The sequence below is a fragment of the Dendropsophus ebraccatus genome, chromosome 3, assembly GCF_027789765.1.
Source record: "Dendropsophus ebraccatus isolate aDenEbr1 chromosome 3, aDenEbr1.pat, whole genome shotgun sequence".
NCBI classification, from domain to species: Eukaryota; Metazoa; Chordata; class Amphibia; order Anura; family Hylidae; genus Dendropsophus; species Dendropsophus ebraccatus.
Window position 1 is genome coordinate 69,917,129 of NC_091456.1, and position 11,553 is coordinate 69,928,681.

At 45.8% G+C, this 11,553-nt stretch overlaps 1 protein-coding gene across 1 annotated transcript in view; it reads right to left on the reverse strand.

Moving 5' to 3' along the window:
- PSIP1 (PC4 and SRSF1 interacting protein 1) overlaps window positions 1-7,103 on the reverse strand; it is a 40,900-nt gene extending 33,797 nt beyond the window's left edge. Inside the window, exons 1-3 of the mRNA XM_069961981.1 lie at window positions 6,683-7,103; window positions 1,837-1,975; window positions 448-524 (exon numbers count right to left, since the gene is read on the reverse strand). Of these exons, the coding sequence (XP_069818082.1) occupies window positions 448-524; window positions 1,837-1,908 (149 nt within the window). The 5' untranslated portion in view covers window positions 1,909-1,975; window positions 6,683-7,103. The remainder of the gene's footprint in view (window positions 1-447; window positions 525-1,836; window positions 1,976-6,682) is intronic.
- Window positions 7,104-11,553: the final 4,450 nt, after the last annotated feature.

Consider the following 11,553-nt stretch of genomic DNA (forward strand, 5'->3'; position numbering starts at 1 on the left):
TTTAAACCAATTTAAACCAATGCATCTAGACATATACAATATATACAATAAATGTGAAGGAAAAAAAAAGTGATTGGCTCACCATGCAGCCGCAAACTTCGGGTAATGAAACCCACTGTGCTCCAATTTCATGGAGCGATATACTCACAGAGTCGATATGACAAATTTTGTAGCTCTCAAACTCGGACGCCCAAGTACGTCCTCCTCGCGGACGTTTCGGAGGATACAGACTCCTCCTTCCTCATGGTGCATGGTGAGCCAATCACTTTTTTTTTCCTTCACATTTATTGTATATATTGGATGTCTTGTCCGGACTGGTGGAGTTCGGAAGTGTGGAGGGTGCTCATAAGCATCATAGTGCGTATTACTTTTTGCTGAATTGTCTAGACATATACACACACATTTGAATGAATAAAAATGAACAAAAACAAAAAGGTAGCAACTTACGTTTCATGGGTACCAAAAAAGAAAATAGGCATTTTATTTGTGGGAGGTTTCACGGCACCATCAGGAAGTTCATCCACCTGTAGATACAATTGATATAATTGGGAAGGTAAGAGAAATTGACAGCTTTTTCCAGTGTTAATGAAAGCAATTATACTATAGTAAAAATAAACCCATTACAATATAGGTATCTGTCAAAAGTTTATATTGGTTCACCAAACAGCAGAATGAGTGGGGAGACACACGTGCCTCTCTCCCCGTGTCAATGTGAGCAAGACGGCCCCATAGACTTAAGGCCCTATTCCACGGAACGATTATCTGCCGTAATCGGCTGTTACGGCCGATAATCTCCCCGTGGAATAGACTGCAACAATCAGCCGACATTGTTCATGTCGGCTGATCATTACATTGTTTGTCTTTCAAACATGTTGAAAGACAAATGACTCATGCAGCAACGATCTGCTGCCATCGCTCCGTGGACTAGGAGCGGCGGCAGCAGACCGCTGCTGTATGCTATAGGCTGCCTGGACGAGTGGAATAGCGAGGAGCAAACGAGCGCTAATAGCACTCGTTTGCTCCTGTCAGACGGCCCATGGAATAGGTCCTTTACATTATGCAGCCGTCTCGGTCACGAGCAAGAGAGTTAGGGACGGACGTTCGGGCGGAAGAGAGGAAGGGAACGGTTGGGCGGAAGAGAGGATGGGACGGACGTCACTTTTTTCGGTGACAGTGCTCATTTAAGGACATTACCTACTTGTGGGCCTTGATTTATTTCCGTAACATTTCATAAAAGATTGTCCTACAAAGTGTTCAAATAGCAGAGAAGTAAAATACAACAAAAACTCAACTCTTCCCCATTTCCCAGGCTTTTAAATGAAGCAAGCAGACACTATCTGCACTATCCACCTATGCAAAGGTGAAGGTTGTTGATGTCCAAAAGCACAATACAATACACAATATAACTTAGGCTAGAATCATGTAGTAGTTTTTGATGCTGTTTACGGTTATGTTCACACATAGTATTTCAGTTTTTTGGTCAGTATTTTCAATCAAAACAAGGAGTGGGTTGAAAACACAAAGACTGCACATTTTCCATTATAATTTTTTGTGCTGTCTGCGCCACTCCTGATTTTGGTTGAGGAAATACTGACTAAAAGACTGATGGAAATACTATGTGTGAACATAGCCTAAAGGGGTAGTCAGAGCAAAATAAAATCTGCCACTTCATTACAGTGCCATGAAGATTCAAACACTTACCACACACCCGGCATGATATTCACACATCGTGCTAGATAGTGAAACATTCCCATGTCCCGTATATAACAGACAGGGAAGCCCTGTAGTGAAGCCAGCCCTAATAAACCACTAAAGAAACATTATGAACACACTCACCCTGGCAGGCCAATGAGGATACCCCTTCATCTTGGCAAAGATTAAATCTCCAGGCTTGAAGTCACGAGTCATGTTGTCTTTGGATAAAATAGAGGCAGTGGCAGAACGGGAATAATATTTCAAGAAGGACAGAATGTTTCTACAAGAAGACAGAAGAAAAGGGACAAAAAAAGTAAGTCTACCTGTCAAAGAGCATTAAACAGGTTGTTCAGATTTATGTTTTATGCTACGTTTACACGGAGCGATAATTCGCCCAATTGATCGTTTAACGATTTTAAAGCAACAATTTGGTTTTTTATAACGATCAGCGTTTAGACGAATAAATCGTTAGAAAAATCTTAAGAAAATTCGTAAGAAAAATCGTTAATGCGATGGTTTTTAAGATTGCTTAAAGGGAACCATTCACCCCGTGGCCCCCGTTAGAAACAGACAAACAGTTACATAAAGGTCAATATACTTACCACATCGCTCCCGGTCCCGTCCCGAAGCCCGTTGTTGACACGGAGAAATCGACGATTCTTCTTCTCGCGCCCATTATGGTAATGAGCGCCGCCGGGTCCGAAGTCCAGCCTTCTCCCCGCCTCCGACACTTGATTGACGCCAGGTCCTCTTCCTCCTCGTCTTCTTTCTTCTCGCCGGATCCCGCGCAGGCGCCGTGACAGTCGTTTTCGGCGCATGCGCAGTTCACAATTGAAGCCGCTCCGCAGCTTCACTGTTTACTGCGCGTGCGCCGATTTGCTCGAACACCGTATCCTGTTTACCGCGCAGGCGCAGAAGAGGTGACGGGACCATCACAGCGGCGCCTGCGCGGGAATTCGGCAGAAGACTGAAGACGTCAATCAAGTTCCAGGAGGCGTGGATGGGCGGCGACGAGAAGAGGACCTCATGAATAAGTTTGACTCGTCCGTCGTTTCCTATGGACGTTGGACTCATCTCAGCTCATTACCATAATGGGCGGGAGAAGAAGAATCGGCGATTTCTCCGTGTCAACAACGGGATCCGGGACGGGATCGGGAGCGATGTGGTAAGTATATTGACCTTTATGTCACTGTATGTCAGTTTCTGCCGGGGGCCACGGGGTGAATGGTTCCCTTTAAGCCCATCTTTTACATAGAGTGAATCTTTGAAAAACTGTTTACACAAAACGATCTGCGAATTTTTAGCGAACGATGAACGACGATTTGAGAACATGATGAAAGATCAAAATGAACGATTTTTCGTTCATCGCTTGATCGTTTGCAGTGTTTCCACGGAATAATCGTTCCGTGTAAACGCAGCATAAGAGTGCTAAATAAAGAAAATAAAAGCAATTACAACTGCCCGAACACTGACACTTTAAACATGACTTCCTACCACTTCCAGTCAGTGAACCGTATGGGACAAAAGTACAAAGTAGTCATTACAGATCAGCGAGCTCAATGCTCGACCGAGTATCTTGTGCTGCTCGGGTTACAAAAAGCTTGTTGAAAAAAAAGCTATAAGGCTGTGGGAATGCATAATGCAATGATAATGGTGATAGGCAGATTATATACTTTTTTTTACTGACTTTAAAAAATGTGAACTTTCCAGAAAAAAGCTCAGGTGCCATTCAAATGAATAGAAGATGAGCTGCAGTTACAGGTCACCACAGCTACACAATAAACAGAAACAAACTGTTCAATGTGTAGTGCAGCACCAAACAGCTGATTACTGATGAGCAATCTAGGGCTCGGAGCAGCATAGACAAGTGTGAAATATGTCACTCTGTGGGGGATAAGCGAGTGCACCTATATACTTTTTATGCATTTTATTTGTGTGTGGGGGATCACTGGAGATCCCCTTTAACTCTTTTGGTGTCAGAGAAGATATGTACAGATCACTGGCTAAATTGGCGCGCCGCTAACTTACAGAGTTTACTACACAGCTTGATGATTGGCAAAGGCTGGACAGACATCAAAAACTGTCCGTGCAGCCCTTGCTGCATATATAGAAAATAACACCTGTTTACAGTCCCACAGCCACTGCTGACATCTCTGAAGTGACAGGATGCTCAGCCAATCACTGGTCCAGAAGAGCCAGTGCTGCGGCCAGCGATTGGCTGACTGGCCTGTCACTTCAGAGACGGCATCAGGAGCTTCAGCAGCAGCTGCCGTAAGCAGGGAAAAGCCGAAGGACACCGGGGAGTGTGGACAAGTATGTATAATTTTTTTTTATTTTCTATATACTGTTTTATCAGACAGTGACCATGCGCCTCCTTTTATTTGGAAAGATGCGCTGCCGATTTTTAAATCTGCTAAAACACAACAATCAGCCTATGATCTGCTCTTCGCTTGATCATTGTCTTTACTACATGAGGCAATATCTGGGGGCATATATTACCCCCTGTAAAATAGGGCCCTTACTGTCCATCCTCACCCACTTTCTGGACTAAGTGCCCTGTGCCTGGCCAAGCAAGCAGGGGTTAAATGGGGGTTGACAAAATGTAATTACTTTTTACTGTAGAAGAGCAAGACACCTGTCAAAATGAAAGGAGGGTTCTGCTCCTAAGTAGGGACCTAGCACTTCGGGCCCTTTTACACAGAAAGATTATCTGACAGATTATCTGCCAAAGATTTGAAGCCAAAGCCAGGACTGGATTTGAAAAGAGGAGAAATCTCAGGCTTTCATGTATGCCCTGATCTGTTTATAATCTGTTCCTGGTTTTGGCTTCAAATCTTTGGCAGATAATCTGTCAGATCTTTCTGTGTAAAAGGGCCCTTACCTCTTCACTCCTGTCATTGCCTTCAGCTGCACTTCAGCCTCTAGCAATGATCACTAGAGGCTGCAGTGCAGAGAAAGATGCCATATAGCAGTAGCAGGGAGGGATGAATGTTATAGGAGCAGTTCTCACATAGCCTTTATGTTAACGCAAAGAGGAAACGCAGCCTCTCAGCAATTTGTCGAACCTAATCCTTGCTGCGCTAGCCTCAGCGGTTAGTATATGCTTTAGCAAAATATGGTACAGGTATTGAAGGACCAGTCTAAAACATAAAGGCCTTATTTAGCAAAACTATGTATGACTAGGTTTACATAGCATTACTGCAGCACAGAAGAGGGTCCATTCACATCAATGACTTGAACACCATCAGCTACAGACTATGCTGTGACCATTTAGTGAAAAATCTTGGATGCATTTTTTTAGGACTGCGTGGTCGTAACTTTATCTGCAACGGCCGTTGCTACTTTTTTTAGTCAGAGAGCTGTCACCTGTGCTGCTCACTGCGCTCCCTCCCGCCCAAGCAATGATTGACAGCCCATAGAAAGAAGCCCCACACTAAGACTGTCAGTCAAGTGCCACTGGCGGGAGAGGGCACAGCAAGCGTACCTGTACCCACGCTGCAAAAAAAAAATAAAAAATAAATAAATAAAGTCATGACCACTGCAAATAAATTGATTTTTTTTTTTAGTTCTCTGCTGCATTTATTTTCTCTCCTTCCTAGTCAGGTCCCAGAACTAATGTGTGAGGCTCTTGGACCCTGACAGGTTTCTTTTAAGGGCCAGTTCACACTGAGCAAGATCGTCGAAATTCCACCGTGCTCAGTGTGCTGCTGTAAAGTGAATGGAGAGGGTGCGCGCTCGTCCGCTGCCGCCGCTCTCCGCTCAATGAGCTAACGTGTTAGTTCTTTGAGCAGAGAGGAGAGGGAGCGGACGAGCATGCACACTGAGCATGGCGGAATTCCGACGATCTTGCTCAGTGTGAACTGGCCCTAAAGAAGCAGTGCACTTTTTTTTTTATTTCATCCTCTGCTGGAAGGTGATATGTACACTTACCATTGACTATCAATTTCCAGCGGCACGTGACCGCCCACGTGACCTTTTATTATCTGCGGGCCACCCAGTGGCTGAAACTCAGACTCTTCAATGCATTTCTATGAGAGTGCTCTCATAGACCCTAATGTCTGGTCTTCAAAATCAATAGATAAAGAAGAGGGTAAGAAGAGCTGGTCCCACTGGTTACAGCCAGCGGGGCCTTAATGGTGCCGTACTACCAGATGAAGCCGTGCCACTGGAAACTAACAGTCAATGGTAAGTGTACACATCAGCCAGCAGCAGAGGGGGAAATTAAAAAAAAAAAAAGTGTCACTGTAATAGTGTGTGCCTCAATGTATGTTGGCATCTCAACAAACCAGAATACACTATAATCTCTGATGCCCAGGACAACCAGGCAGAGCTCAGCTTTGATTTTACCATAGCAGTTTAGGAAATAAAAACTAAGCTCCGATTGGTTCCTCTGGTCAACAGTTTTGATCATGTGTAAGCCCAGCCTAAGAGTAAGCCAGGCCTGGTTTCCCATAGCAACCACAGGGCAGCCTGTCTATTCTCACACGTGCCACACGAGGGCATTGGCCCACATGGCAGTGATGCACAGGGCACATAATTCAATAACAAAGCGGACACACCCCCTCCTCGGGTTCATCCATCAGCCAGGAACACGGCAGAACCGGCTGCTGCTCTGTGGGGCACTGAGGGGTAAACAAACAAGACAAAGCTGGCATCAGGCCACAGCTCACATGCTGCTGCAGTCACCGTACATGGCACACTATGTGCGGTGAGGTGCCCGTGTGCCTGCTGCCATCTGGTGCCGTGCCAGCCGCACATAGCGGTGCCCCCACTGCCCCTTCTCTCCCGCACACACAACATGGAGCGGAGGCTGCAGAGAGGCGGCGCGTCCCCGGCCCCCAGCACGGCTATTTATACCCGGGCACGGAGGCAGCGACATCATGGCTGCCGCCTACAGTACACGGGCTGTGATACGTGTGCATGGAGAGACCGGGAGCCGCATGCGGTTATGTGGCGTTAGCAGTGTCATGGCAGCTCGGAGTCTTACCTCTTGTGTTGTTATCGCCGCAGCCCGTGTACTCCACACTGCTGCTCCCTCTCCCGCCTGCAGGCAGCTCAGCTCTCCTCCTCCGGCCTCCTCACCAGCCGCACGGGGGAGGAACACACGCTCCCAACTCCCGCCAAAACTGCCGGCGGCTCGGCTCGTGCACGGGCCTAAATCTTCTGTCAGCGCCGCGCCCGGCCGCCTCAGGTAGCAGTGCAGCCCCGGGACTGCGATTACTGTGGCGGGTCTAAGCCTAGCTACCGCCTCATGAAAATTTAGCGAACCCCTATATTGTGGAAGTGGTGCGGCCCGGCTCTCCCCTCCCTCTCTCTGAATGAAAAGAAGGCTGCCTGGCGGATTTACTGCTGTGCGGCCGCGATGTGTGTGGAATAGGAGACTAGTAAGCTGCGCACGGCCATCACTCCGCTGCTGTGAGGAGAAGGCCTGCTATAGGGAACCGGGTCAGCTGCCCAGCATTGCCATAGCTGCTAATCACGTCCTAACACTACTGACGTATATAACATGGACAATAGCACCAAGAAGTATGATATATCCAGGACAGGGCCACTCACATGCTAACAACAAGAAGGGTTTTTTTTTGTTTGTTTGGTTTTTTTCTTATTATCCTGATAAATGAAAGTTGGAATCTGATTGGTTGTTATGGGCAAAACATCACAGACTCCTCAAACTACATCTCAGCGAAGCGGATGAAGATACATTTATATAATTATTTCTCGGAAGTGTATCACAAATGAAGACATAACTTTTCATAATTAGGCTAAAAAGTTAAGAAAAAAACCAAAAACCTTTGTGTACCCACTAGAGATGAGCGAACCTGGAGCATGCTTGAGTCGATCCGAACCCGAACTTTCGGCATTTGATTAGCGGTGGCTGCTGAAGTTGGATAAAGCCCTAAGGCTATGTGGAAAACATGGATATAGTCATTGGCTGTATCTATGTTTCCCAGACAACCTTAGAGCTTTATCCATATTCAGCAGCCCCAGCTAATCAAATACAGAACATTAGGGTTCGGATGGACTCGAACCCGAACCTTCTACACAGAACCCTTTCTCACCTGGAGAAACCGGGGAACCCTGTGAGAATAATGTTCTTCTATTTCTCCAGTGCTTTTAACACCATACAGCCGAGGCTACTGAGAGACAAGCTGGCCTTTGTTGGAGTGGATCTCCAACTCTTAAACTGGATCCTAGACTACCTCTCAAATCGACCTTAGTATGTAAGAGCGAGGGACTGTGTGTCACATACTGTCATCTGTAATACAAAGGCACCTCAGGGTACAGTTCTTGCTCCCTTCCTCTTCACATTGTACATTGCAGACTTCAGGTACAACTCACCTACCTGCTACTTACAAAAGTACTCTGATGACTCGGCAATAGAAGGCCTCTTCACAGGTGAAGACGACAGGGAGTACAGAGAGGTGAACAGGGATTTTGTTGATTGGTGTCATCGGAACCACCTGAGGATTAATGCTGGAAAGACCAAGGAGATGGTGGTGGATTTCCGCAAGCACAAATTTCCTCCAAGTCCAGGGGACGGACATTGACACAGTGAAGACATATAAATATCTGGGCGTGGTCCTCAATAATAAGCTGGACTGGGCTGATCACATGGACACACTGTACAGAAAGGGCCACTGCAGGCTCTAATTTTCCACTTTTCGTAAATCCATTTCTGGGAACACACTATTGAGAGCGGATAGTAACCATCCCACTCACACCATATTCCAGGCTATTCCTGTTGGGGAATTAACCCGCATTAAAAGAAACTGTACTAATGCAAATACATTTAACCAGGAAGCCCTGGCTTTAGAAACCAGATTGAAGGAGAGGGGATATAGGAATTTCCATTGTGAAAGGGCTCGACACATAGTGGCTAAAAAAGGACGCCAGACCTTGATACAAGCCAAACACATAACAAATGGCAAGAAACCATGTCTAAACCAGTTTTATCATTAACCTATACTCCTATGTTTAACCGCATTAGGTACATCATAAAAAAACACATACACTTTTTTATAGGAGGATGACAAACTGGCTGAAATTTTGTCTCAGGGATGTGCAATTGTCCCCAAAAGGGCCAAAACCCTTGGGGACATGCTGTCCCCCAGCCTAGTTTTATCAGAGAAAAGATCACCCACATGGTTACAGCGTCATGGCTTTTTCAAGTGCGGAACCTACCCGTGCCGTACCTGCAATTATGTTAAAGTTTGCAACACATTTTTACAATAATTATCATACTCGCCAATTTTACATTAAACAACATATTGACTGTAATTCTGTAAATGTGTATGCAGGGTCGGACTGGACCACCGGGGGGCCGGGGGATCCCCCGGTGGGCCCGCCCCCCTTTGAAGGGCCCTGTGCTGAAGGTGGGCCTCCTGTTCAGCCTCTCCTTATGATCAGGAGATCAGGGGGCCCTCAGCTGCCTTCCATGGTGCTCTAGTGATTAAAGAACGGCAGCAGGGCCCCTTCTTTTACTCCACCACTGTAAAGCCATGGGCCCCCTCTCCCCCTGCACTGTAAGTGGTACAGTCCGTCCTAATCAGCTCCTGATTGGCTCTCTTCCTGCCTGTCACTAGAGGCTCCCTCCTCCCTGCAGTAAACAAACCCTCGTGTGGCAGCAGGAACATGCTGAAAGCTGCACAGAGAAGCCACAGCAGCAGGGCCCCCTCCATCCCCCCTCCCCCTGCAGTCATGTCTCCCCCCTCCTGCTGCTCTGTGTGATGTCGGTGCCAGGAGAAGAGGGAGAGGCTGCAGGCTGCACAGAAAAAGATGGTGGATATGAAAACTAATGGAGGCCCTGGAGCTTCCTGCATAAAGCTGTCAGTGTGTCAGTAAGTGCATAAGTAGGTCAGTGTGTGTGAGTGTCTGTATATTTGTGTATCCTTGTCATCTGTGTGTGTGTGTGTGTGTGTGTGTCTGTGTAGTGTGGCTATATGTGTGTGTGTGTAGTGTGGCTATATGTGTGTGTAGTGTGGCTATATGTGTGTGTGTAGTGTGGCTATATGTGTGTGTGTCTGTGTGTAGTGTGGCTATATGTGTGTGTAGTGTGGCTATCTGTGTGTGTGTGTAGTGTGGCTATCTGTGTGTGTGTGTGTGTGTGTGTGTGTGCGTGTGCACACCTATTATGTATATAGGGGGAGCTGGCGTAAAGTGAAACTGGCTAAGTCCCCTACGGCAACCAATCAGATTCCACCTTTCATTTTCCAGAGAGTCTGTGAGGGATGAAAGGTGGAATCTGATTGGTTGCCGGGGGCAACTGAGACAGTTTTACTTTACACCATGTTTGATAAATCTCCCACATAGTGTATATTATGTAATGTAGTTCTATAGATGTTTATAGAGAGACTCTAATGGCCGGCAGCTCTCTAGAAGTTTCCTATAGATGTTATTATAGATGTATGCAGTGTGCATGTAGACTGTACAGATAAGCGTATAGACTGTATGTAGTAACACATAGATGAGAGAGAGTGTATATACTCTCTATACTTCTATGTAGTGTCTACCTGCACTCTGCATACATTTATAATAAACCAGAAACCTTCAATGTAAATAGCATCAATCTGCTGCTGCTCCTATTCCACGGGGCGACGGCAGCGCATCGCTGCTATATTTGTCATTTGTCTTCATGTTGAACGACAAACGACTGCAACCATCAGGTGACATGGTTCATGTCGCCTGATCGTTGTCTTCTATTACACAAGACGATTGTCGGCCGTAACGTCCGATATTGGTCAAATACGGTCGATAATCGTTCTGTGCAATAGGGCCTTAAGAGCCGAGTAGTGCCCTTAAAGTATGTGTCTGTGTGTGTGATTAGATGTATGTATGGAAGGTGTGTGTGTGTCTGTGTATGATTAGATGTGTGTATCTCAGTATATGTACATGTGTACAATGTCAGATTATTCCTTAATCCAAATGTAGTATCAGATTTATGTAAAAAGAATTAGCACGCTGTACTAACATGAGAGGTTTGGCATCGGTTATGTACAGTATATGGCTGGGTTCACACTACGTATATTTCAGGCAGTATTTGGTCCTCCTGTCAGGTCCTCATAGCAACTAAAACCAGGAGTGGATTGAAAACACAGAAAGGATCTGTTCGCACAATGTTGAAATTGAGTGGATGGCTGCCATATAACAGTAAATAACGGCCATTATTTCAATATAACAGCCATTGTTTTAAAATAACAGCAAATATTTGCCATTAAATGACGGCCATCCACTCAATTACAACATTATGTGAACAGATCCTTTCTGTGTTTTCAATCCACTCCTTGTTTTGGTTGCTATACAGCCTCAAATATACGTAGTGTGAACCCAGCCTATGTATGTAGGGTGGGCCCCTAGAATCAATTTCCCTGGTGGGCCCAGGGACCCCAGTCCGACACTGGGTGTATGTCATTGAGTGCACTGAGTGCAGGGTGAAGTATGTTGGTTGCACGGGGAGGAAATTAAAAACCCGTGCACTGGAGCATCTCAATGACATCACCAGCAATCCATTCAGGAACAAATCCGGAGCCTCATTGCACTTCATTCAGAAACATCAAAAGAGTAGTAGGAATTTCACAATATACGGCATTGAAAGAGTCAACTCACAGCCGAGAGGTGGGGACATACAAAAACGCTTGAGAGATCGCGAAGCCTTCTGGCAATATACCTTGGGCACATGTGCCCCTACAGGCATGAATGTACGCAGGGAATTGCTATTTTATTATTGATTTGGACTATATAGTCTTGGACATACATTATCTTTATTGGCTTCTATTCACATTCGCATTGGATACGGTTTTCCAACTTTGAATTTAAATAAGATTTTGGTTATACATCTCTCTCAGCATTATACACTACATG